Raw genomic sequence first — 27,759 nt, forward strand, 5'->3', positions numbered from 1 at the left:
TCAGTCGCCCAAAGCTACGTCAATTCATCCCCTCTTTTAATGTAGAGACCCCTTTGATATTATTGGTAGTTCGATAGCAGCCTATGACAATGTAGTTAAAATGATTGAAGGGAGTTCTAGCCATAGACGGAGCTAGCCTTGGATATGGGTGGGACCAAAATGAACGGCCGACGAGGGAAAAGACTGCAGCTGAGGGAAACAGTTGATATGATAGTCCCGTGGTCTAATCTCACCGCGAACAATAGCCACGCCATGCTGAGTGACAGCACATATAGCCTATCCTGCCTTGGAGCCACGCCTCTTTCCTTTGCCCTCCCCTCGGATTTATCGAACCAGCTTGCTTCGTTCGTCGTCCCCTCCCAGCCCATCCTCCCCGTGCGCTTGATTGGCTTCGCGCTTGATTGATGTCCAATGACCGCGCTCGGGGTAAGAAGACACTTACCTCAGAGAGCGTGAAAAAAGAGTGGGCGGAGCTCTACCAAACCCGGCTGCGCGGCGCAGAGGGCAGCTGGGGCGCCATTTTGTGAGGCGGTCGGAGCGCGAATGAGGCGAGCGTAGCTGTGGAAAAAAAAGAGAGGGAGAAGCGGTGTACGGTTACACAAAATTAGACATTTAGATAAGCAAAGCGGCGGCGTGCTGGATCTGGGGCCTCCCGGTGAGTTCGTTGCCTGAAGAAAAACGCCTGAGGGAAAAAGAGTGGCGACGGTTCTTTTTTTTTTCCCCTCCCGCTTGTGTGTGTGTGGGGGGGGGGGGAGGGGAGTTTGCATAATGGTATTGCCCACGGCCCTTCAGGTTTCGGTCTCCGCGGCGGTCTTTGTAGACTCGCACCTCCTTCCCCCCCCCTCCATTGGTGTCATCCAAGCCGATGGCTTATTTGGGAGAGACCATTATGCTGGGCATAAAGGGGTGGGTGGGTGGAAGGAAGACTTGCTTTAATGGTGGTTCTTCCGTTCTGCGAAAGAGAGGAAAACGTGCGTCTGTCTGTGTATGTATGTATGTGTGTGTGTGTGTTTGTGGTACGTTAGGCGTTGATGGGGTTGTAAGAAACAACTCAACGTGCGCGAAGTGATAATTGTGTGCCTTGGTAGCCGCCTGAACGTATGTTAAAAAAAAAAAAAAGCGTGTGGAGGTGCGCGCGCAGGTCCCATTCGCAGGTATGGCTGCGGGGCTTAAGGCGAGGGAAAACGCATGCTTGGATGGGGCCTGCCTGACCTTTATTTGGGCCCGTTCAGGGTCGGATCTCATTCGTCTAATCCGGATTGGCAGGCCAGGAAGACAAGAGGCCAAATGCCCTCAGCAAGGGCGGCACGCAGCAAAACCCGGATCTCGGATAGCTAAGAACTGACAAATCCAGTCAGTGGATGGGAGACCACCAGGAGATCCCAGGGCTGTAAAACTGACTTTTAAAAAAAAAACTTAGACGGAAGGTAGCCAAAACTGACTTTTTAAAAAAAAAAAACATCACCTTAGAAGGAAGGTAGCCAAAACTGACTTTAAAAAAAAAAAAAACTTAGAAGGAAGGTAGCCAAAACTGACTTTTTTTAAAAAAACACCACCACCACCTTGGAAGGAAGGTAGCCAAAACTGACTTTAAAAAAAAAAACACCTTAGAAGGAAGGTAGCCAAAATTGACTTAAAAAAAAAAAAACTTAGAAGGTAGCCAAAACTGACTTTTTAAAAAAACAACAACACCACCACCTTGGAAGGAAGGTAGCCAAAACTGACTTTAAAAAAAAAAAACACCTTAGAAGGAAGGTAGCCAAAATTGACTTAAAAAAAAAAAAACTTAGAAGGAAGGTAGCCAAAACTGACTTCTTTTAAAAAAAAACACACCACCTTAGAAGGAAGGTAGCCAAAACTGATTAAAAAAAAAAAGCCTTAGAAGGAAGGTAGCCAAAATTGACTTAAAAAAAAAAAAAACTTAGAAGGAAGGTAGCCAAAACTGACTTTAAAAAAAAAAAAAAACTTAGAAGGAAGGTAGCCAAAACTGACTTCTTTAAAAAAAAAAAAACACACCACCTTAGAAGGAAGGTAACCAAAACTGACTTTAAAAAAAAAAACTTAGAAGGAAGGTAGCCAAAACTGACTTTTTTTAAAAAAAACAACACCACCTTAGAAGGAAGGTAGCCAAAACTGACTTTAAAAAAAAAAAAAACCTTAGAAGGAAGGTAGCCAAAACTGACTTTTTTTAAAAAAAACAACACCACCTTAGAAGGAAGGTAGCCAAAACTGACTTTAAAAAAAACAGCACCTTGGAAGGGAAGGTAGTGGCTGATGGGTTGCTCCATTTGTTTTTTTTAAAAAAACCTAGATATTTCTTCGTAAGGCGTGATATGAAGATTTTTACCACGCGGATGGTAAAAAAAACGCCTAAAAGCATCAGAATTTTGCACACTATATCGCACACGTGCCATGATCAGATTGTGATTTTTTTCTTGACAGATTTTTTTTTTTAAACACACACTCTTTAGAGGCTAGGGAGGCTGAATTGTGGATGGTAAAACGCCTAAGAGCAGGAATTTGCACAGTATATCGCACACTTACCACGATCAGATTGTGATTTTTGGCAGATTTAAAAAAAAACAAACACAATACTAGGGAGGTTGAATTGTGGATGGTAAAATGCCTAAAAGGATCAGAATTGGCACACTATATGTTGGGCAGCTATCTGATGTACATTTACGTTGGAGCAATAAACATAGGTACTATTTCACGTATTACTACAATAGATATTTTAAGGATTTGGCACTTCGGGGATGCATGTTCGTTTTGAAACAAATAGATAGCATTTTTTGTAATAGAAATGTATTCCTTAAGTGTAAACAAATGCAGTTGCATTCAGTATGAATTTGCTCCCACAAAAGACTGACACAAAAATACTTCTTTGTATATTTTTAAAAAATGTGAGATAGTTTTATTTGTGCTGATTTCTGTAAGTGACACAAACTTCAGAAGGGCCTGCTTTATATTTTTAGCGCAAAGGCAAGTTTCTGAATTAACTCGGTTATTTGATAGAAAGGTACTGTGCTGTATTTGCCAACAAAAATGATGCAACTCGTAATGCATTTCTTCGTTGAACTTGTGCTTAATGTTTTAAACTTGTGTGAGCTCGCAGCAGCGTCAGATTTAGGAGGAAGTCTCTTCGCTTTGCTTGCAGTCCCTGGTATGAAAAACGAAAGTTTGAAAAGCATTTTTTATCGTAAGGCTGATGGATTAGTCTCACGCTGAAAGCCACAATGCCTTTTTTTTTTCTTGTTTCGTAACAAGACGGCATCTTGGCAAGGAAGCCATGCCAATCATGACACTTTTCAAACAGTGCGGTTGTAGATTGGCCAGATGCAAGAATTCTGCATATGTTAACAGAGCCTGAGGTTACTTTGCTACCAATCCAGTTATTGAAGTTGTAACATAGAAGGTAGAACTTAAGAACACTCTGGATACACAGGACAGATAATCCTTGACGTAAAGCCGTTTGAAGTTGCAACGGCAGTGAAAATGTCTTACGATCATTTTTCACCTGACCCTTGCAGCATTTTCATGGTCACACAGTCAAAATTCGGACACTTGTCAACTAGCATGTGTTTAGGGTGGATGCGGTGTCCATCGTGTGATCCCCTTTTGTGAACTTCTCACAAAGCAATGTCAACCCACTTTAAACTGGGTTAAAATTAACTTGAGAACTGCAGTGATTCACTTAACTGCCACAAGAAAAACCGTAAAATGAGGCAAAGTTCACTTAAGTGCCTTGCTTAGCAATGGGGTCATCTGTGGTCGTAAATTGAGGACCACTTATAGTTCATAATCTCATCATAGCACCATATGTAATCCTCAGCATGAAAAAGGCACAGATTCACCAGTTATAAGTTACACATTACATACAGACACAGGGAAATGATGAACTTTTCCAATATTCTTATTATACTGCAGTGAGTGAGTTGTTATGGCAAGGATTTGCTCTAGGCCAGGATTTAAATCCACAACTAGGCAATCCTAAGTAAAATATCTGCTCTTTGACCATCCACCAATACAGGTACAACCACAGTTAAGCCCCAAATTTAATGTTACTAAGTGAGACATTTGTTAAGTGAATCACTGCAGTTAAGTTAGACATGGTTGGTAAGTGAATCTGGCTTCCTCATTGATTTTTCTTGTCAGAAGGTCTCAAACTGGGATTACGTGACCCCACGTCATAAATATGAACCAGTTGCCAAGCGTCTTGAATTTTGATCACATGATCATGAGGATGCTGAAACGGTTGCATATATGAAAATTGGTTCTAAGTCACTTTTTTCAATGATGTAACTTTGAACAAGCTTGTAAGTCAGGGACTACCTACACACCCTTTTGCAATTTTTAAACTTTTTTTTTTTTTGCCTAGCTTTCTGTTACCAACACTTACCTGTCCCAACAGTCAGGAAAGCTTCCACTGCCACACGCAGCTTGAATTGCTGAACAACTTATGTAAGCTGATCTGGAAAAGCTTTTTCTGAGCATCTGAGTAGAGACTTAGCTTTACTTACACATTACTCTTGTTTTTCTCTGATAAATTCCAAAATGGCTTCTTAAAGCTTGCACCTTTGCTGCATTTGGGAAAGGCAGGCTGTTTCTCCCCCAGAGAAAACAGCACTGAGGAGATGTCCAGAAAAAGTGAAATTAATACAGGTATAATCCCTGAGTTACAACAACAGTTCACTTAGTGACCGTTCGAAGTTACGTGATAACCCCCCCAAGTGTTTGCAACACAGTCCCAAAATTACCAATATTACAGCACCACGGCAGTCGTTCACCGTTATGAACGACTGCAGAGGCACCGCAACTCTATTCCCCCCCCCCCCCCCCGGGTCTCCACAATTGCTTCCCTTCTCCCATCCTGCCGCATCAGACTCACCTTGCAGGGTATCGGTTTCTTTGAGAGCGGGACGATTTTGTTTCCAGCATCTGATCGGCTTGCAAACCTTTTGCACAGAGACTGGAAGCTTTTGGGGGGCTGTGATTTCGCCCGACTTCAGACCGCGAGATCACGAAATACCCTCCCCTTCCCAAAAGCTTCCAGTCTCCGTGCAAAACATTTCGCAAGCCTTCAAGACACTTTGAGGGAGTGAAATTGGGCCTCCTCAAAAGCGTCCCATTGACTTGCAAACCTTGCGCGTGGAGACCGGAAGCTTCCGGGCGCCGCGATCTTCCGCGGCAAGAGAGGCTGGAGAGGAGACGGGCTCGCTAGATCTTTGCAAGGTAAGTGGCCCGGTGTGGCAGGACGGGGTGGGTGGGCAAACAATTGTGGGGAGGATGAGGTATCTCAATGGGTCAGGAGAGACCTTGGGTGATCTTAAGCAGATGGCCTGTTCCATCACTAGGCCCCCATGGTCTCCCCCACCCTGAGATACTTCATGTGCACTTAACGACCTGCGCAGTCAATTAGCGAACGCATGGGCAAAAGCAGGCAGTTTTTACATCGGTTTTACGTGAATCCTCGGATTACGAATTAATTAGCAGGCTTCATGTTTGTAACGGTAATTTCAGTAGGTAAAATGTGAAAATAGGTGGGTGACTTCTTTGTCCCAGTTACCTGGCATTTGAGCGGTTGGTGAGCGGAAAGGTAAATAAATGGGGATGTGGGTGATATCTAAATTCTAGAAATTTCTCTTGCCAGGACTTTTACCACTGTAACGAGAACATAGCGCGTGCACTTTTTGTATAGACCTTGTTTCTTTTCCTTTGATCCTTTTCTGTGTGTGTGTGTGTGTGTGTGTGTGTGTATGGCGTGTGCACGTGCTCAGTTTTCCTCCTCTTTGCTTTAGAGATCTGTATGAGCTACCTATCACAAGTTTGCAGGTGACTTTGAAGTCGTCCAGCACGACTCGTTGGCAACAAACAGACGTGGCAAGATTAAGGTGGCACCTTAATCACACCTGAGTGGCTGCTGTGAGATTGGAGTAGCCACATGGGAACCGGAAGCTGGTGTTCTCGGGGGTGTGGGTGGGGGGGAAAACTGGGAGATGTGGGCAAAGTTTCTGGGGTACCCTTGACTCATCCTGTCCCTTCTCCTTTCACAGGGCAGCAAGGAGAAAACCCCCAACCCTTCCTTCACTGGAGCTCAGCTTGTTTTTATTTTATTTTTTTTAAAAACCCCTACCCACCCCACTACACGCACACCCTCTCCCACTGTCTCAGTACAAGTTGTTTTAATAAAACGGTGCCTTCGTGGCCCAGTGTTGCCTTGCAAATCAAGCAAAAAAAAAAAAAGCTGGATTGAAAAATGTAATTTTGGGGGAAAAAATCACCTTTTTTTTTTCCCTGCAGCAGCTGGGTTAGAGGAAGAACCTTTTAGCCTCGTTGTGAGCTGGCCTTTCTTAGGCCGTTTTTAGAATGAAATGGTGTTCAAAAGGGCTTGGATTATTTTCTGCCAGGAACGCTCTCTCCTCTGCCAGGTTTTGCCGTAACCGTGGCTGGAATGAGAGCTTGAAAGGGGGGGAAAAAAAGGACAGAAAAAAGAAAAAAAATCGTTATTGACTTTGACCTTTTTACACCTCCCGTTTTTCTAATCTGGGCTATTTTTATTTTTGTTTTTTTACAGCGAGATTTTTTTGATCTTCAGCTACAGTAAGTTATTCCAATTTTTTTCCATTTTTTTTCCTGCCTTTCCACTGATTTCCTTTTTATCGTTGTTGCTAGTTACTTTATTGATATTATTGCTGCAATAATGGTGGTGACTGTGACTATGATGATGTGTTGCTGATGGTGATGATTTAAAAAAAAAAATGACTGCTGATTTTTAACCAGATGAAAATGGAGTTTTTCTGAATGATCCTAACTGACTCTGGGCTTTTATATAACCCCTTGGGGGGGAAAAAAACACACAAACCAGGTTTTTAAAACACGATTTTTTTTAAAAAAAGAAAGTGGATTGATCACATGTAACTCTTTTTTTTTTCCCCTCCCTCACTGATCGCCTGGCTGCCAAGAACAGAACCTGATACCTCTCCAGAACTTATTTGAACAACTCAGGAAGTTCCTACGCTTTTTTTTATTTTTATTTTTCATTTTTAAATATTTTATTTCTATTCGATTTTTCAATTGTTGCTGCACTGTGTCTGTAGGGCTGATCACTCTCTAGCAGTGACAGCCTCTTCCCCGGTCAGAGACCCCACTCCGCCCCTTCATGCCCTCTCAGTTCCCATCCTGGTCTTTTCCTCTGCACCGTCCCGTCCCCCCCTACAAGCGCCGTCATGGATGCCCAGTCTGGAGTAACAGAGGCAGCTACCAGCGGAGCCTTGCATGGAGCAGGGGCATACCCATCTTGGCTGATGGTAAGGGGCTGCATTGGCTGAATTCCAGGCCATCCCCTCTTAAAGGTCTTGCTTAAAGTGTATGCACCTGTATAGCATATCTGAGGGCACTGTTCAAACTCTGGCATCACAAATAAGTAAAATGTCCTTTTCGGGAGTGTTATGGAACTGCATACAGGTAGACTTGGACTTACAAGTATCTGTTTAGTGGCCGTTCAAAGTTACAACGGTACTGGGGGAAAAAAATGTGGTTTGCAACCGTTTTTCACACTTAACAACCATTGCAGCATGTCTATGGCCACATGATCAAAATTCAGGCTCTTGGCAACTGGCATGTATTTGTGACAGTTGCAGTGTGTCCTGAGGTCAGGCGGTTTCCCCGTTTGTGACCTGCGCAACCAGCTTCCGATAAGCAAAGTCAGTGGGGGGAATACCAGATTCACGTCATGACTGCACAATTCGCTTAAACGGCTGCAGTGGTTCGCTTAGCAGCTGTGGCACAAAGGTCATAAAAGGGGACAGAACTCAACAGCTGATGATGGATCTTGGGGAAATGGCAAAATATATTGAAAACTAGTGGAGCTGCAATGGACTCCAATACTGGGTTAAACAATCATCTGGTTTTTTTTTTTAAAAAAGTAGTCGTCCAAATTCAGAATTGTGTAGGATACATGTAATAAAAGTTTTTTTTCTTGGAATTTCAGAGCACATAGTTATAAAATAATGCAACTGCAGTCCCTCAGGGTTTTCTAAATGCTTTGCAAATATCACAAAATGCAGTAATTGTCCGCTGTAATATACATAAAAGCTAAACAAAGGGAAAGAAATATAGAGACAATTCAGGCACTCAGTTTGGGAAGTGGTGTAATAAACAACAAATGTAACGTTAACCAAAATACTGTTGAGAAACGTGATAGACTTGCTACTCTAGAAACTTCAGAATGCAGGAAGTCTATAATGTAATACAGGGGATTCCAAACTTAGCAGCATTAAAACTTGTGGACTTCAACTTCCAGAATTCGTCAGCCAGCCGTGCTGGCTAGTGAATTCTGGGAGTTGAAGTCCACAAGTCTTAACGTTGCCAAGTTTGGAGAACCCTGATGTAGAAGATCAACATTTTGTAGGAACTCCATGGGACGCTCTGAATGGTCACAAAAAGTGGGTCAGTTAATGTTTGTCCCTTCCTAGGGGAAAGACATCTTAAAATGTTATAATCTAACAATAGAACATTATGGGAAGAAGAAAAGGTAGATTATTGCTAAATTGAGCTATATATTTCTCCATCTTCACTGATCAGTGGTAGAAGCTTTTTAGCATAAGGGCTACTTGATAACAAATTGTGTGATACCTCTGCAAAACGTTTCGCTTCTGATACCGTTTTCATGGGTTCGGTTTTATAATAGTTGAAGGATTATTACTTCCTTGGACCAATCAGAGTTACAGTGACCAGCAACTTAACAATTTTGCTTAATGGCCAAGCTCATTTGCTCTGTATTTTTGTGAAGAGGGGCTGCAGGAAATAGGATTGTTTAGTTTTGACGAGATCTAACGCATGGGAAGTTCAACAGAAGGCCTATATCAGCAAAGAATGTAGGATTTAAATTAAAGGATTTAAACCAGAGGTCTTCAAACTTAGCAGCTTTAAGACTTGTGGACTTCAACTCCCAAAATTCTCCAGCCAGCTATGCTATGCTGGCTGGAGAATTCTGGGAGTTGAAGTCCACAAGTCTTAAAACTGCCAAGTTTGGGGACCTCTGATTTAAATTGTAGGAAGGCAGATTCTGATTGAACATATTAACAAATGGGCACATTTGGCATGTTATTTTTATGTTATTTTTTCCCCCCATTCAAAATGTTTCGCTCCTTGAGCAGAATTTCTTGTCTCTTGTGTATAGAGCAGTGATGGCTAACTTTTTTGTGCCAAAAGCAGGGGTCGTGCGGGGGGATCGTGTACAGGTGTGCCCACACCCATAATTCAATGTGCCCCGCTCCCACCACACATGCACATGCGACCCCCCCCTCCACTCCCCCCACTTTTGGCACATGATGGCACAGTGGGCCTGGTAGGCCTCTTTTTCGCTCTCCTAAGGCTCCAGAGGCTTTCTTGGCACCTGGGGAGGGCGAAAACAGCCTTCCCCACCCCACCGGAGTCTCTCCAGAGGCCAGAAGCAGCCTTTTCCCTGACTTCCGGTAGGCCCGGAAGGCCCAAAAATCAGGTGGCTGGCGCGCACATGCATGCTGGAGCTAAACTAGGGCAATGCTCGCATGCCCACAGATATGGCTCCGCGTGCCACAGGTTCGCCATCAAGGGTATAGAGAGTCCACATCAGCCACTGGACATCTGTGAAGTAGTCACTCTCCCTAAGTCTGATCTACTTTACGATTTTCAGCAAAACTTGAAGATGGAACTCTACTACCTAGGTCTCCTTGAAGTCCTAGAGAAAAAGTAAGAGGTTGTAGACCCCACAAATAAATATTGTGAAAAGACTTTCCAGTAAAGAAACAGTTCCCGCCACTTGAGGCTGGCTAGGATTTTAATTCATCTTAACAGATTTTTGCCAGGCTGATTTAGCTAAAATTGCTTTTAAAAGAAGAGGTGGGTTTCCCTTTCCTACCTGGGTTGGAATTCAGGCAGAAATGAAAATAACATTCCACCTGTGCTTGTGCGGAAACTGAACAGAAATAAGGTGGTTTTTTTTTTTTAACAGAAGAAGGGAGGAGCAGTGAAGCAAACAACCTATTTCAAACAAAGCTTTTGCTTTGCTCTTCATTAGAGGAAATAAAATTTAGTTTCTTTGAAGCGCATGAGATACGGAGTGGAGGAGAGAACCTTAAGTGGATTTATTTAATCCTGTCTACATATAGGTAAAATCAAAGCTGTGGTTCAGTATTTTAGGGATAAGTCGGTATCAGGCAGCAAAGAGAAAAGAACCTTAGTCAAATGGAGTAGCCACAGAGTTCAGTTCAATTCTGACAGTGAAAGTCATTCCTACTTTTAATCTTGTTTCACTTGTCCTTGATGCTCTTAGTTCACGTGTGTACACACGTGCATTAAACCTGCATCTGTCCACTCCCATCTGGCTAGATAGCTGTGTGCTCATTAGCTGGGACTGAAGAGTTGGGATTGGCAGAGACAAACAAGCAGCTTTCTGGGAACTTGCTTGCAAGAAACAGTTTGGAGCCTTCAGCAACCAAAGCCAAATCTTCCATCCTCCACTTTTGTCTCCTGCCCTTTGGACTGTTGGCAAACAGATGCCGCCTTTGCATTTTATTGTCAATTCCTGTCCTGTAAGCAGCCTGAGGGGGAAAAGTGAGTACAGGATACGGATAAAGAAAATGCTACTCCAGGCCCTTACCAAAATTAGACTTAACTAGATAGGCCTCCCTTGAGAGTTTGCACATGAGTGAAGTTCCAGCAGTGATAAAAGCTATTCGTTTGCTCGGGTGGCTTCCTAAAATCATATAAAATACTTTGATGCGTAAAAGGGACGTAGAGGTATTTGAATCCAAAACAAGAAGGTGCTTTGGATCTCTGCACAGTCTTGTCAGCAGCTCCTTAGAAGAGGCCGCTCCCTTTTTCTGACCTTCACGGCTCCTGCACGTAACCAGGAGAAGCTTTCAGAATGCTACTAGAAAGACACGGTGCGCATGGCCATGTACAAAGCACCGTATACGAGTGCGGTGCCCTTCTAACACACAGCCTAAATCTGTGGACAGAGACTTGTGGCAAATTTAATTCCTTCATGTAAATCTTCCCTAATTTGGATTTGGATTGCACTCTTTAACTCTTACAAATTCCTGGCAGAATGTCCTTACATTGAAGATGGAGGTTAGAACGTGCAGGATCCTGAAAACGTTAGGCGCCCTTTATTTATAGATCCATCTCAGTTTTAAAAAAGAAATCGGGGAAGATTGCCCCTTGATAATTAGAGAACCTTTATTAATTGCCTCTGAACTGAAGCCTGCTAGGCTTCCTGCATTTGTCTTATCTACGCCCCCGCTTGTACTGACCAGAGCGTGTATTGAAATGGTAGATTGCCTTTTCCAGAGAATGCCGCTTGGAACAAGGTAGGAGTCACGGTGACACTGTTCAGAAGATGCTCGATGCTGGGGGGGAAAAATGGAAATGGAAGCAGCTTGAGTTGACTTGTGCTGAAGGCCATTGCATCCATTAGACAAAACCATTTTCATATATTCAATCCTCGTACAGCTTTTTTTTTTTTCTTGAGATAGTGGACTATGGTAGGCTAATGGTTCAAAATACCTCCCTTTTCTTTCTCTTTAATTTTTGCTTTTCAGGAAAGTTTTTTTTTTCCTAGCGTCGTTGACATTTTTTGTGTGTGTGCCAAAACTGCTGTATCTTATCCCTAGGAAGGATGCACCTGAGATTTCCCAGCATGCCACACGCTGGTAGCTTTTCTTTCTGAGAAAGTGCTACCTGGCAGGTGATGCCACCGAAATGTGTGCGTTTGTGTTTTTCTTTGCAGTTGGTTATATATTGTGTAAAAAAGCTATGACATCTGACCGCTTTTTCTTTCGCTGACCCATCTTTTTCTCCCTTTCCCTGGCCTTGGCAGCAGGTTAGCCTTTCTGCTGCGTGGGTGAGCTATGGCCAGCAACGTCACCAACAAGACAGATCCCCGTTCCCTCAATTCCCGCGTCTTCATCGGAAACCTCAATACCCTCGTGGTCAAGAAATCCGACGTGGAAGCCATCTTTTCCAAGTACGGCAAGATTGTGGGTTGCTCCGTGCACAAGGGCTTTGCGTTTGTGCAGTATGTGAACGAGCGCAACGCCCGCTCTGCAGTAGCGGGAGAGGATGGCAGGATGATAGCAGGCCAGGTCCTTGGTAAGTAGGCGACTTCCAGGGTTGGCCCTTCTGGTTTCCATCATCCCAATGAAATAGCCGGCGTGGTTCTTCTAGCAGAGAAGAATTTCGGCTTGTTTTCCCTTTTTGCCTTGCTCAACCCGGGGTCTGCTAACAGAACCCCAGCAGTTCCCTGTGTGAACAACATACATGTTACAGCCTTTTTGTGTATGTGTGTGTGTTAAGAGATTTCTGTTATTGTAGGAATAGAAAACAGAGAGTGAAAGGAAGGTGGAAGCAGTTAATAAGTGGACTACAAAAGGAATAGCTCAGACATCCAGCCCTTGGTTATCAATGGAGACCGAGTGGAGCAAGTGGCCAGTTTTAAGTTTCTGGGTGTTATCATAAAAGAGGACCCGGCCTGGGGCGCTCACATTGCAGCGCTGGCCAAAAAGGCCCAGCAGAGATTATACTACCTGAGACTTCTCAGGAAACAACAACTGAATGAAAAATTGCTGGTGACCTTCTGTCTCTGCAACATAGAGAGTGTTTTAACTTACTGCACCTGTGTATGGTTTGCCAATTGCACAGTGGCAGATAGGACAGCGCTCCAGAGAATCAACGTCATTGCCCAGAGGATCACTGGTTGCCCTCTCCCCTCTTTGGAAGAGCTTTATAGTTCCCGCTGCCTTAAGAAAGTTCAAAACATTCTTCAAGATCCATCTCATCCTGGGCATCATTTTTTTTTTTGAACTATTACCATCTGGCAGACAGGTACAAGACAATAAAAACAAGGACAAATAGGCTGAAAAACAGCTTCTATCTCAGAGCAGTCACTATATTGAATTCTACTGTATAGTTTAATATCAATGCAGTATCGGGTTTCCAATTCAGTTGTATAGAATGTGAAGGATGTGTGTTTTTTGTTCTATTTTTATAGTTTTCTTACGTATGATGTACACTGAAGGATGGCATTTAATTTCATTGTACGAGGTGCAATAATAATAAACTAAACTAAATCAAATATATTGGGGAGGGAAGTAGTTTCAACCTTCCTACAGAGTAGATTTCTGATCCGATCTACCTGATCGGGTTGACAAGCAGTCACAGAAAGCAGATTTCATGATGTAGAACTCTTTTATCGAAATGGAAATATTCTTGGCCTGTCTTTGCCTTGATCTAGGAGCTTTCTGCAACCCGAGAACAGGAGGGTAAATTTAAAGAACGTGCAATGTTCTACTTGATATTTACTAGACTAGAGAAAAGCACACACGTATATGTATTTTTTTTTTTTTAAAAAAAGGGTATATAAGCTTGTTGGCTTCACTGAGACAAGCTTAAGAGTGGTGGACTTTGCCTGAACCCGAATTACTAAAATCTCCTGACCAACCAGAACGCAGATGCATTCCTCTCCTGCCTATTTACAGCTCTGAAAATAAATGTCACAAGAATGAGTAGCTCCGGGAGGGTTTTCAGATCATCCAGCCTGTCCTGCTTGACATATTATTATTATTATTATTATTATTATTATTATTATTATTATTATTATTATTGATAATAATAATGATGATAATAATAATGATAATAATAATAATTGGAAGCCAAGAAGAAACTCAAGGTTTCCCCTTTCAACAGAAGCTCCCTTCCCCATTTTCAACACTCATTGGGACCTGCCTGTTAATGTCAAGATGCAAAAAAAAAAAAAAAAGAACGGGTACTCTAGTTCAGACATGCTCAAGTCTTGGTGGAGAGAATTTTTCCTTTCTTTTCCGAAGGCAACATTTCTCTTCCCCCCCCCCCCACCAGCAGAAGACAAAATTGCTGATGTTTTCCCCACTCAGTATCCCAACCCACCCACCCCTCTAGGAAGATTTTTTTTTTTTAAGCTTATTCTCTCGCCTCCCACTTAGCGGGTTGTTTATGAAAGGCGATAGTAGGTTTTCTTCGGCAACAAAAGCGAAGAAGGGCGTTTTCTAGGTAACTTGAGCCTCCTGAAATGTTTGTGTTTGATTAGCACGCTTACGCAGTTTGGATCCTCCTGCTGCTAAGTAAGGCAGCTCTTCTAGCCCCAGACTGCCCTGACTTTTTATAATGGCGTGCCACAGCTTGCGAGAAAGTACAGTTAGTCCTCGACCTAGCGACCACAAGGAAGCCAAAAACCACCCGTCGTTAAGCGAGACGTTTGTTAAGCGCGTTTTGCTCCCCCCCTTTTACAACCTTCCTTCCTTGCCATCTGTTTTTAACCGTTAAGTTGTTCAGTGAAGCGCTGCAGCTGTTAAATTAAGTAACATGGTTGTTGAATGAATCCGGCTGCCTCCTTGACTTTTGCTTGTCAGGAGGTCGCAATTGGATGACCCCGAGACACCGCAACTGTCATAAATAGGGAGTCTGTGGCCAAGCGCCTGAATTTTGATCATGTGACACCCCCCCCCGGGGGGGAATGCCGCAACGGTTGTAAGTGTGACGAACGGTCATAAGTCACTTTTTCCCCCCCCCCAGTGCCGTGGCAACTGTTGAACGGTCCCTAAATGAACTGTTGTAAGTCGGAGGGCTTCCTGTATTTGTTTCTGCTTTCCATGACTGCTTTTGGATGGCAGCCCTGTAGAACTTCAGGTGGTTTCACCTCTGTGATAGGGGAATTCTCTTTCTTCCTCGCCGCTCCCGTTTATGTTGTGGCTGAAAATTTGGACAGTGAGGAGGTTGTGGGGGAACGTGGGCCAGTCCTGGAGTCTGGGGAAGGCTCGGATGAGGGCTCCGAATCGGAGGCAGAGAGGGAGCCAGGGCCATCTGGTAGTTCTTTGCTGCCTCTGGGGGCTCCGGAGTCTGACATCAGCGAGGCAGAAGAACAGCGTGAGCCTGTTCCCAGTGTGCCTATCCGCAGAGCTGCCAGAAGACAGGAACAATTAAGAAAACAGGGTCGACTTGGGAGTAAGGCTTGGAGATGATTGGTCCCTCCCATAAGACATAAAAGAGAAGCGATCGGGATGTGAGCTTTTGCAGGAAGCAATTAGTTCATCTGGTCGGTAAAAGCTCGTGGGAAAGCTCCATTTGGCTCTGTGCTAAGTTTGGCCTTGCCCTGCGTTTGGCAATTAATTCTCTGGCAGCATTCCAAGGGAGATAAGGTGGGTGTTTGTAAACACTCCCCTGATAGACTGAAGCCTTTCGGACTGGGAATAGCAATAATTCACAGCCGTTTGAATTAAAGTGGTTTGCCGGGACTACGTTTGTGCTGTTTACTTTCTAAGGAAGCCTAGGTCAGAACAGTTTAAAGCAATGTGCCAAGGATATTAACTGAGCGTTGTAAGGAGTGTTGTAACAACATGTAAGGAGATGCTTGCAGGCATGCTGCTGTGTTTACCCAGGAAGATGTTAGGCTCTCTACTTTGTTCATTAGATGTCAAAAAAACCAAGAAAGGTTGGGCCATCCTATGCCAGACTACTTAGATCCATGGGTGTCAAACTCCCGGTGTCACGCGATGTATCGGGACTTTTTTTCCCTTTGCTAAATCGGGCATGGGCATGGCCAGCATGTGACACCCATGGGCCGAGAGTTTGACAGCTCTGACTTAGATGAGCCGTGGTAGCGCAGTGTTTAGAAGGCAGTATTGCAGGCCAACTCACTGCTCGCTGCCAGGAGTTCGATTCTGATCAGCTCAAGGTTAACTCGGCCTTCCATCTTTCCGAGGGCGATAAAATAAGGACCCAGATGGTTGGGGGCAATATGCTGACTCTAAACCGCTTGATAGAGGGGCTGTAAGGCACTGTGAAGCGGTATATAAGTCTTAAGCGGATTAGAATCTGTGGCCTCCAAGGCTTTCCCAGTTCTTACGATTTTATACATGTTTTCGATAACAATAGCAGAGTTGGAAGGGAATTTGGAGGTCTTCTAGTCCAATCCCCTGCTCAGGCAGGAAACCCTGTACAATTTCAGACAAACGATTATCCAATCTCCAGTGTTGGAGCGCCCACAACTTCCGGAGGCAAGCAGTTCCACTGACTGATTGTTGTAACTGTCAGGAAATTTCTCCTTAGTTTTAGGTTGGATCTCTCTTTGTTTATTTTCCATTCATTGCTTCTTGTCCTCCCTTCATATAAAGCAATGCTTTATCTAATTTACCGATGATAGACGGCGGAGAGTAATGTGATTACATTCAGAAAAGGACATGCTTGAAGACATGCATTGAAACCCTAAAATCAAAATCGCATGTAGATTTGGCAAGAGCAGTTCATTGTATACGCGGAAGAAAGTTCTAGGCATCTATTGGATACTATATGAGACAGTAATGTGGTTGCTTAAAAATTACCGTATTTTTTGGAGTACAAGACACACCGGAGTATAAGACGCACCTTAGTTTTTGGGGAGGAAAATAAGAAAAAAGCTAATTGGCAGGTGGGTCGGCCTCCTGGAATATACCCAATCAGCTGTTCCTAGAGGTGAATTTTAGCAACAGGTTCCTTGGTTGTGAGCTCTGTGCCTTGCTTTTTTTTTTTTTTTTTTTGCTTTTTTTTTCTGCCTCTGAAACTTCTGAAACTCTGTTTCAGAAAAAAACTTTCTTTTCTGCCTCTGAAAGCCTCCGAAACAGCTTCAGAAAAAAAGCCTCTGAAGCTCTGTTTGGGGGCTTCTTTTCTGAAGCTCTGTTTGGAGGCTTTTTTTTCTGAAGCTCTGTTTGGAGGCTTTTTTTTCTGAAGCTCTGATTGGGGGCTTTTTTTCCTAAAGCTCTGTTTGGGGGCTTTTTTTCTGAAGCTCTGATTGGGGGCTTTTTTTTCTGAAGCTCTGTTTGGGGGCTTTTTTTTTCTGAAGCTCTGTTTGGGGGCTTCTTTTCTGAAGCTCTGTTTGGAGGCTTTTTTTCCTGAAGCTCTGTTTGGGGGCTTCTTTTCTGAAGCTCTGTTTGGGGGCTTTTTTTTCTGAAGCTCTGTTTGGAGGCTTCTTTTCTGAAGCTCTGTTTGGAGGCTTCTTTTCTGAAGCTCTGTTTGGAGGCTTTTTTTCTGAAGCTCTGATTGGGGGCTTCTTTTCTGAAGCTCTGTTTGGGGGCTTTTTTTTCTGAAGCTCTGTTTGGAGGCTTCTTTTCTGAAGCTCTGTTTGGAGGCTTCTTTTCTGAAGCTCTGTTTGGAGGCTTTTTTTCTGAAGCTCTGATTGGGGGCTTTTTTTCTGAAGCTCTGTTTGGGGGCTTTTTTTCCTGAAGCTCTGTTTGGGGGCTTCTTTTCTGAAGCTCTGTTTGGAGGCTTTTTTTCTGAAGCTTTGATTGGGGGCTTTTTTTCTGAAGCTCTGTTTGGGGGCTTCTTTTCTGAAGCTCTGTTTGGAGGCTTTTTCTCTGAAGCTCTGTTTGGAGGCTTTTTTTCTGAAGCTCTGTTTGGAGGCTTTTTTTCCTGAAGCTCTGTTTGGGGCTTCTTTTCTGAAACTCTGTTTGGAGGCTTTTTTTCTGAAGCTCTGTTTGGAGGCTTTTTTTCCTGAAGCTCTGTTTGGAGGCTTTTGTTCTGAAGCTCTGATTGGGGGCTTTTTTTTTTTCTGAAGCTCTGTTTGGAGGCTTTTTTTCCTGAAGCTCTGTTTGGAGGCTTTTTTTCTGAAACTCTGTTTGGGGGCTTTTTTTCTGAAACTCTGTTTGGGGGCTTTTTTTCTGAAGCTCTGTTTGGGGGCTTTTTTTCCTGAAGCTCTGTTTGGGGGCTTCTTTTCTGAAGCTCTGTTTGGAGGCTTTTTTTCTGAAGCTTTGATTGGGGGCTTTTTTTCTGAAGCTCTGTTTGGGGGCTTCTTTTCTGAAGCTCTGTTTGGAGGCTTTTTCTCTGAAGCTCTGTTTGGAGGCTTTTTTTCTGAAGCTCTGTTTGGAGGCTTTTTTTCCTGAAGCTCTGTTTGGGGCTTCTTTTCTGAAACTCTGTTTGGAGGCTTTTTTTCTGAAGCTCTGTTTGGAGGCTTTTTTTCCTGAAGCTCTGTTTGGAGGCTTTTGTTCTGAAGCTCTGATTGGGGGCTTTTTTTTTTTCTGAAGCTCTGTTTGGAGGCTTTTTTTCCTGAAGCTCTGTTTGGAGGCTTTTGTTCTGAAGCTCTGATTGGGGGCTTTTTTTTTTTCTGAAGCTCTGTTTGGAGGCTTTTTTTCCTGAAGCTCTGTTTGGAGGCTTTTTTTCTGAAACTCTGTTTGGGGGCTTTTTTTCTGAAACTCTGTTTGGGGGCTTTTTTTCTGAAGCTCTGTTTGGGGGCTTTTTTTCCTGAAGCTCTGTTTGGGGGCTTCTTTTCTGAAGCTCTGTTTGGAGGCTTTTTTTCTGAAGCTTTGATTGGGGGCTTTTTTTCTGAAGCTCTGTTTGGGGGCTTCTTTTCTGAAGCTCTGTTTGGAGGCTTTTTCTCTGAAGCTCTGTTTGGAGGCTTTTTTTCTGAAGCTCTGTTTGGAGGCTTTTTTTCCTGAAGCTCTGTTTGGGGCTTCTTTTCTGAAACTCTGTTTGGAGGCTTTTTTTCTGAAGCTCTGTTTGGAGGCTTTTTTTCCTGAAGCTCTGTTTGGAGGCTTTTGTTCTGAAGCTCTGATTGGGGGCTTTTTTTTTTTCTGAAGCTCTGTTTGGAGGCTTTTTTTCCTGAAGCTCTGTTTGGAGGCTTTTGTTCTGAAGCTCTGATTGGGGGCTTTTTTTTTTTCTGAAGCTCTGTTTGGAGGCTTTTTTTCCTGAAGCTCTGTTTGGGGCTTCTTTTCTGAAACTCTGTTTGGGGGCTTTTTTTCTGAAACTCTGTTTGGAGGCTTTTTTTCTGAAGCTCTGTTTGGAGGCTTTTGTTCTGAAGCTCTGATTGGGGGCTTTTTTTTTCTGAAGCTCTGGGGGCTTCTTTTCTGAAGCTCTGTTTGGAGGCTTTTTTTCTGAAGCTCTGTTTGGAGGCTTCTTTTCTGAAGCTTCGTTTCTGATACTTTTTTCAGCCTCTGAAACCTCCATTTGAGAAGCTGGGCGGGGCTACATTCGGAGTATAAGACGCACCCAGATTTTCACCCTCTTCTTTGGGGGGAAAAAGGTGCGTCTTCTATTCCGAAAAAATACGGTAACATAAATAGGTTGCCTCAGGAGAAGATTACTGGTCCATTGATCATGAACAATGCAAATTCTGCCCTGTTCAGTGCCAGACAAAGTATATTTGGAGTTTTGCCTTCGGATCAAGGCTCCACAATTCAAGAAGAATATTCACATAATGGCCACTTAGATAAAGGCAAATGTTTTAAAAACAGCTGGAATTGTTTTACTGGGATTGAAGCATGAAGTACAAAGGTGTAACTTCCAATCTTTGAAAAGTGGTCAGGCAGAAGATAGAGCCCAGTTAATTCTCCGCACAAGAACAGTGCAAATGGAAGGCAGATTTGGGCTAAACCTTAAAGTCCACAACAGCACTATTTAAAAGTGGAGCAGAGACCTTTAGAGGTGTGGACTTTTGCAGGGTTGGGTTTAAATCACGATTTTTAAAGAGCAGCTGTCATCTCTGGCCCACACCTCCTCTTCTGCCCTGCGGTGGACTCACCGACAGTCCCAATATTGCAGAATAAACAGCCTCATGCTACATAACTAAGCTCCATTTCAACATTAAATTATTAATGTTACTTTAAATAGAAAGCTACCTTTTGATAGATTTTTTACTCCAAAAGCATTTTATTAAAGTAAATTGGATAAAAAAAAATTTTAAATCCGTTTTTATTTATTTATTTATTTATTTATTTTTAAAAATCATCAATTTTTATCCACCCTAGAACTTTTGTGAGACTAGTCCGAAGCTGCCATAGCTAAAGATGAAGCAGGGAAGACAAAAACAGAAACAACCCTCCCCCCCCCCCAAGGAATACTGTCTGAAAGATCCCTTTGTGGGGTGGGGGGAGCTAAGGAAACAAAGGGGAAATATGTCACCAGACAAAGTAAGTTGGGCCCTGAGCACATGGAAACCTGTCTCGGATCCCATCACCACTACTAGATGTGCAAATTAAGGCAAGAGTAAGCTGCCAGTGTTGTGCATCAACGAAGTAGGGACATAAAAGGAGTCTTGAAGGCTCCTTTGAATTCAGAGTTTCCATCCTTCTAAGTTAGTGCCTGGCAGCCTAGTTAACAAGCACGTAAGTGCGGACGAATGTGTGGGTGGGCGCGAGAAAGAACAAATGCACAGTGTAACTGATGAAGTTTTGCTGTTAACTTGAAATTCCCCCGGGGGAGAGGTGGATAAATGTGTCCCGTGTAATTCCAAAGAACCGGTTGCGTCTCAATGCTTGGTTGAAAGGGATTTGAGTGTCTCTAATTAATTTCCCAGCCATTGACCAAGGCTGTGTGTTGTCTCCTCTAACCCAGGTAGGAAGCCGGGAAAGGGGGGCGGGGGTGGCATGCCTTGACAGGCTGTGTGAATGGTTGACCATAAGTTGAACCCCAGAACATGTGTAATACTTTCCTTTTCCAGATATTATAAGTAAAGGCAGCTGGTAGATAACAATATTTTTGGCCTGTCTGGCATTCTTCAATTGTTGTAACCCTAATCTCCCAGATTCCTCAGCAATTAGCTAGGGACTTATTTTTTTTAAAAAAAATATATTTATACATTTTCCTTTAACATATATAAGTATTTATACATTTTCCTTTAACATATATAAGTATTTAATAGACAGTGTATTGTCTGGGTCATTTTACATATACACAATAATAATAATCTTTCTTTGTATATAATAATATCCTTCCAGCTTCTAATGTCTCCCTTTATTATCTAACCATTGATAAAACAAATCCCGAATTTAAAAAATATTCTTCTTTATCCTTAGCGTTAACCTATCCATTTCCGCACAATCTCATATTTTTTTGATTATATTTTCACCTGAAGGAGTTTCCTCATTTTTCCAGTGTTGTGCAAATGCAATTCTAGCTGCTGTCAAAAATGTGTGGTATTAAATATGCATACTTTTTTATTATATTTTTTTTCCTGGCAAAATACTGATTTAACGTAATTAAATCTATTACGTTGCTTTATCATTTCCTCTAACCATATATGTATTTTCATCCCACCCTCCAACCCACTTTTTTTTTTTTTTTTTTTGCCTTTGGGCAAGTCCACTGCATATGGTAGTACGAGCCCAGTATCTGATTGCATTTCCAACATTTGACGGACATGTTTTTAAACATCTTAGCAATTAGCTACTAGGGACTTCTGAGAAAGTTTGTTCTCCACGGGTGAGAAAAGTCGCCTTACCCTTATGGCAGCAGAATTGTAAATTTTCTCCCAAGAGCCTGTGGAGATCCTAAGGTTTCAAATGGAGCTTCTGTGTCTCGTTCAGATATTAATCTGGCTGCGGAGCCGAAGTTGAACCGGGGTAAAGCTGGGGTGAAGAGATCGGCCACAGAGATGTACGGGTCAGTAGCCGCACCACCTTCTCCGTCCCCTCTAGTCAGGTCGGGATCCTTACGTTTACATTATTTTTAACTTTCTCTCTCATTCTTTCTCTCTCTCTCTCTCTTTCTTTTTTTTAATTTCCTAATTTAATTTTTGGGAATGGGCTCTGGAATGAGCAATGCCTCTGTCTGCCCAGCTTGGGTGCAAGATGCAAGATCCGATTGTGTTTGTGGATGGGTGTGTCTGTGTGCGCACTGACTGTCAGATACTGCAGTGTGGCTTTGATGTATTTGGGGGTGATGAAACTGGGGGATCACAGTGCCAAGCAGCAGATGGCTTTTTGAAGCGGGGGGAGGGGGCAGCAGCAATGTGGGGAGATGGAATTGGGGGGGGACACCCTGCTTGCTTTCACCTTTGCATTGTAACTAAACCATTTCACTTTTTTGCTAATTTGGGCTATGAGCAGAACTCCTCATGCTAATAGTTTAAAGGATTGTCTTGTGATTCCCCCAGCCCTTTAGAAAGGGGGGGGGGCTAGGGTCCCCACCCTCTCTGAGACCTGACCGTGTGTTTCCATGCTTTGTCTTTTCAGGTCTTCGTTTGACCTTGATTATGACTTCCAGCGTGACTATTACGACAGGTAATGTGCCAAATTGCTCTGCTCCGTTTTTTGTGCTTTTAGTTCTGGTGGAAAAACACAGCTCTGAACTGAGATCGCAGCCCTAGGAAACAAAAACCTTGGGACTCCGTTCACCGCCTCCCCAGAGCGTACAGCGTGGACCCCACCAAACTCCCAAAGTTGTTGCCCAATTACACAGGCTAAATTGTGTATGTGTTTGAGAGAGAAAGAGAGATACTTATCAAATACATGACAGGATAATAGAGATACTTGTAATTCAATTTTAATTAAAACTTAAATCAGATTTTTAGCTTAGCTTAGCTCCACAAAATAGCTCTTGTATTAATGCCTTCAGGGCACACACAACTCAAAAGGCTCGATGGCAGTTCTTCGCCAAAAATGTATTGCTCGTCTGGCTGGCAATCATACCCTCTTTTCAACAGTTCTACTAAAGAGCAGCACGATGTCCTCTCTATTTCTGGAGGGCGTTTGTACTGTATAGCTCACTCTCAGAAGTGTAATGTTTGCTCACTGAGCACGAGCCAGAGGTTTGGCAATGTTATAGCCACTGCCAAAGCTGCAGAGGGCGGGGGGAGGGGGGAAGAAGATGGGAGGCGGTGCTTCATCAAAGGAATAGGCGCTTGGTTCATGGAATGCTCCCGTAGCAAGGTGCCTGCAATGCTGAATTTCCTGCAGATTCAACCAAAGGAAAGAGGTTGAGAAAGAACCCCAGCTCTGAAGCAGGATATAAAATTAGTGGTGAAGTTCATTCTCTGCATGGGGGTAATGCTGGCATCTTCAGCTAGGTTTAAACATCTAGAGCAGGAGTGTCGGAACTCAAGGCCCAAGAACGGGGTGCTTACGTCTGGTCCGCGGGGCTGCCCTACAAACAGCAAAGGACTAGCCTACAGTGCCTCTGCCAGCGAAAACGGAGCTTGGGATGGCCGCATGTTGACAAACCACAAACCCCAAACCTGTCCCGAGCTCTGTTTTTGGCTGCGACGGCCTCCTGCAACCCTCTGCCAGTGAAAACGGCGCTCGGACGGGCCGCACGCGGTCCTCCCGGTCTCCATTTTCGCTGGCACAACGCTTGGGCCACCACAGGCGCTCCTGACACGAGTGATGTCAAGCTGGCCATTTCCACCCTCTCCCCCCCCCGCTGGACTCCCCAACGTCAAACACAACCCTGATGTGGCCCTCAATGAAATGGAGTTTGACACCTCTGATCTAGAGAGATTTGTTAGGGTAGATAATTCTGAAGTCGGTAGATGGTCTCCATTGGCACACTTCCATTTCGTATCGTTATAAACAATTTTCTGGGGTGTGATGGGTTTGAGACAGAGAAGTTTACTGGAGCATTGCACACACACCTCCAGTAAAACGTTGCTGTAGAACAGAAGTACAGAACTAAGGTTTCTGAGGGTCTGCGTGTAGGCTCCCAAAATTTTGGGCTCAAAACTCCAGATCCAGGGAATCGGATTCGAATTTATATAACGACACGGGAGTAAAATTGTTGGGACCGAAGCGTATTCATTCCATTGAATTCGTGGAGTGGGAACCTAACACTCTCCTCCCCCTTTTCTTCGTTAAAAAAAAAAAGCCCTTCTCTGACTTCGTAGAAGGTATCTGTGCATGCCACAAACGTTTAGATTAATGGGAATTAATCTCTTGAGATCCCGTCGCCTCCAAAGTTAGGAAGAAAATGGGGTAGCTGTTGACTGTGCTAACAAGATTTAAGAGAAGATTTTGATCAACTGTTTTGGGAGAGAGGGAAGAGGTATAAGAGCAGAGTTTAAAGTAGAAGAGTTCCATGACTGGAGGTTTTTTAAGAAACGACTAGGGCAGTGTTGGCTAACTTCTTTGCTGTTGTGTGCCAAAAGCAGGGGAGGTGTGGGGGGGTTATGCCCACACCCATAATTCAGTGAACCCTGCGCATGCGCACGTGACATCTCTGCTCTCCCCCCGCTTATGGCACACGATGGCACGGTGGGTCCAGTAGGCCCATTTTTCGCCCTCCCCAGGCGCCAGAGGCTTTGTTGGAGTTCGGGGAGGGTGAAAACAGCCTTCCCCACTCCCCCCGGAGGCCGGAAACGGCCCATTTGCCGATTTCCGATGGGACTGGAAGGACCGTTTTTCGCCCTCCCCAGTCTCCAGAGGCTTTCTTGGAACCTGGGGAGGGTAAAAACAGCCTCCTCCATCCCCCCCAGAGGTGGGAAACTGCCTATTTGCCAACTTCCAGTGGGACTGGAAGGGCCGTTTTTCGCCCTCCCCAGGTTCCAGAGGCTTTCTTGGAGCCTGGGGAGGGCGAAAACAGCCTTCCCCACTCCCCCCGGAGGCCAGAAACGGCCCATTTGCCGACGGCCGGTTGGACTGGAAGGACCGTTTTTCACCCTCCCCAGTCTCCAGAGGCTTTCTTGGAGCCTGGGGAGGGCGAAAACGGCCTCCCCCCCCCCCGAGGCCCTCTGGAGGCTGGAAATAGCCTGGTTCCCGACTTCTGGTGGCCCCGGAAGGCCCAAAAATCAGCTGGCCAGCACGCACATGCGCTTGCGTGCCCACCGATATTGGCTCCGTTTGCCACAGGTTTGCCATCACGGATATAGGGTCTCCTCTTTCAGCAGGGGATTGGTCTAGAAGACCTCCCAAGGTCCCTTCCAGCTCTATTCTGATTCTAAAATAGTTCTGGGCCCTCTTCTTTAGCCAAGGGATATATTTCTGAGGTGTGGGGGTTGCCGAAAGAGCTGACATGTTTCCAAAGGGAGTACATCATGCCCTCAATTAGCTTATCTAATTAGAAGAAAGGTATTTTGAGAAACCTCAGCAGAGATTTGCAGTGCGATGCCGGGCGGTGGATTCGCAAAGCGGTTTTGAAGCTAAAGTATATTTTCTTCCCCCCCCCTTCCTTTTCCGCTTCTCCTAAGGATGTACAGTTACCAAGCACGAGTGCCCCCTCCACCCCCCATTGCCAGGGCCGTGGTCCCTTCCAAACGCCAGCGGGTTTCTGGCAATACCTCTCGCAGAGGAAAGAGCGGATTCAACTCGAAGAGCGGGCAGCGGGGATCGTCCTCCAAATCTGGGAAATGTAGGTGTCGGAACCCTTGAGCAGGATCTACAGCAAATGGGGGCAGGGGAAAAGAGATTTTGTGTATTATTTAAATTGGGTTATTCCAGAGTCTGTGCCCTCCTCCCTGTTTCAACTGGGCTGCAGTGCCTCTTCGAAGAGGGAGGAAGGCTTTTAGAGGAGAAGGTGGGGAGGAAAAAAAAATTTTTTTTTTGTATATTCTATCTATCTATCTATCTATCTATCATTCTATATCTATCTATCTATCTATCTATCTATCTATCTATCTATCTATCTAATACAGTACAATACAATACAATACAATACAATACAATACAATACAATACAATACAATACAATACAATACAATACAATACAATACAATACAATACAATATATAATATATATTTATATATTTTTATGTGTTTTCTTGAGTATTTTTTAATACTTATTTAATACACTCCGGTGCTGAAACTTCCAGTTAATTGAGCTTCCCTTCTGTGTTGCAGTGAAAGGAGATGACTTGCAAGCCATTAAGAAGGAACTGACCCAGATTAAGCAGAAAGTGGATTCTCTGCTGGAAAGCCTTGAGAAGATAGAGAAGGATCAAAGTAAGCAGTGGGAGGGAAGAGACGGGGAGGGAAAGGAGAGATAAACTGCCTGGAGATCCATGTGGGATGCATCCTGTGGCTCGAAACATTTGTTTAGGGTTCAGTCTTCGGGGGGGAGGGGGAAAGAAATCGAGGGCCACATGATTTCATATTTGAATGTGGACAAAGCTTATGTCGGGAATGGCCAGTTTTCTGGGCCATAGGTGGAATTTGGGACATCTTCAGAAGTTGTATTCAGCCGGTTCAGACCGGTTCGCCCGTACCGGTAGCGGAAATCGCGGGTGCGCCTGTCCACCCGCTCCGGCTCTGCCATCCTATTTAGACACATTTTTGAGGCCGGGCGCATGCACGGAAGGCGCGCGTGCCAGCAAATCACATGAGTGGAAGGCCGGGCGCATGCGTGGATGGGGCACGTGCGAGCGAAGTGAGCGCGCTTGCGCTCACATTTGCGAACCAGTAGGGAAAGTAAAATGAATACCACCCGTGGACATCTTGTAGGTACAGAGTGGACTTCTCTTTTTACAGTGTGCCTTTTTATGCTGTAACCCTTAGAGTCCTTCCTGCTAACTCAATGGTTCCCAGCCTTTTTTTGGTCATGCCCCACCTAAGCATCTCTAAAATCCTGATACACCCCCCCCCCCGTGACATATAATTCTTAATATAGAGTGAACTCTACTCACACGGAGGAAGCCTAAAAAGCCATTAACTTGGTTTAAACAAGGTTCAAATGGCCCCCATTAAAAATCAAATTGACCGCCTGTAGGGCGTGGGCCCGACGTTGGGAACCACTGTGCTAACCTCTTCCAGGCCCCCAAGATATACTTACTCCATTGTAGGAGCACATGCCTCACTAGAATCTTCCATCATCCTCTTTTAATGACCCCATAATCCCTTGTGGGGTGGAGTCTGGGCAGCTGAATGGAGCTGAGGGTTTACTGGCCGGATCCCCTTCCTGTCGCCGGTGCGGAGTTTTTTTTCCCCCCAGCAAATGTATTCTCATTGTGCCCAGAGAGAGAAATATCTGCCTCTACCTAGGATCGAGCTCACAGCCTCCTTGATTGTGAAGCGAGAGCTCCCCCTGTAGGCCACCCCACCACTCGCAGCACTAGAATCTTCCATGCATGGAGGGAAAGCTTTCTACAGCAGCCTTTCAAGCAGGATACGAACTTCAGAAGCTGCTCTCTCCCAAAAATATTGCTAACTATTGGCCTGCTTTGTGGGATGATTGAGGGATCATCTTTCATAACGGTTAAAGCTCCCCCCCCCCGCCACCACTTTGGAGTTTTCACTGCTAGGCAAGAGGCCCCAAACGATAGCGAATCCCCAAACCGTCCCGCGTTCTGATTCCCTGCCCGTCTTCTCCTCCCTTCCCAGAACTGAAGAACGACAAGTCGGAAGAAGAGCAAAGCAGCAGCTCAACCAAGAAAGAAGAGAGCAATGTGAAGATGGAATCCGAGGCCGGGGCAGATGACTCGGCCGAGGAAGGGGACCTGCTGGACGACGACGACGACAACGAAGACCGGGGAGACGACCAGGTACGAAGCTGGAGAAAGCAGAGAGCCTCGAGTGAGGATGGCGGCTCTCCCTGTTTGCTAACTCGGCTCTTCTGCCTGTCCCCTTCTCTCTCCCAGTTGGAGTCCATCAAGGGCGACGATAAGGAACCCGAAGAAGGGGAAGACGACAGAGACAGTGCCAATGGCGAAGATGACTCCTAAGAGCCTAACATTACCTCTCCCCCTCTCTCTGCTCCTTGGCCCACATGGCGTTCTTCTGATTGAGCCTCTCGCACCCCCCCTGTCCCCTCTTCCTCCACCCACCACCCCACCCCATTTGCTGGCTGCTTCCTCACTGCCCTCCTCCCCTTTTCGCAGCCCTGTGTGTTTTACAATGTTCGTGTCTTCTGTTTGGGCATCCGCCCTTCGTCGCCGTCATCGTCGTCGTCGTTCCACCTCCTTTTCCCTTCATCCGCTCCTAGTTCAGTTCCATCCCTTGTAATTTTTTTTCCCCCTCTTTTAATTTTGATACCTCTTTATTGACTTAACAATAAAAAAAAGACGTATTGTTTTTA

At 44.5% G+C, this 27,759-nt stretch overlaps 1 protein-coding gene across 28 annotated transcripts; it reads left to right on the plus strand.

The window, feature by feature from the left end:
• Nucleotides 1-403: 403 nt before the first annotated feature.
• HNRNPC (heterogeneous nuclear ribonucleoprotein C) lies at nt 404-27,759 on the plus strand. 28 transcript variants are annotated; one of them, XM_087893814.1, is made up of 10 exons: nt 481-655; nt 6,054-6,258; nt 6,575-6,600; nt 11,867-12,135; nt 21,348-21,462; nt 21,996-22,043; nt 24,941-25,101; nt 25,590-25,691; nt 27,066-27,226; nt 27,323-27,759. In XM_087893814.1, exons 4-10 carry the CDS (start codon nt 11,895-11,897, stop codon nt 27,404-27,406), a joined length of 912 nt encoding a protein of 303 aa, XP_087749940.1. In that variant the 5' UTR covers nt 481-655; nt 6,054-6,258; nt 6,575-6,600; nt 11,867-11,894; the 3' UTR covers nt 27,407-27,759. The 28 variants fall into 28 exon arrangements, with proteins under 28 accessions (XP_034260412.1, XP_034260405.1, XP_034260406.1 ...); XM_087893813.1 differs by having other exon boundaries at nt 487-655; nt 11,864-12,135; XM_087893818.1 differs by having other exon boundaries at nt 510-655; nt 11,864-12,135; nt 21,348-21,423.

Source organism: Pantherophis guttatus, chromosome 4 (assembly GCF_059756535.1).
Source record: "Pantherophis guttatus breed Tessera chromosome 4, ASM5975653v1, whole genome shotgun sequence".
In the NCBI taxonomy this organism is placed as follows: domain Eukaryota; kingdom Metazoa; phylum Chordata; class Lepidosauria; order Squamata; family Colubridae; genus Pantherophis; species Pantherophis guttatus.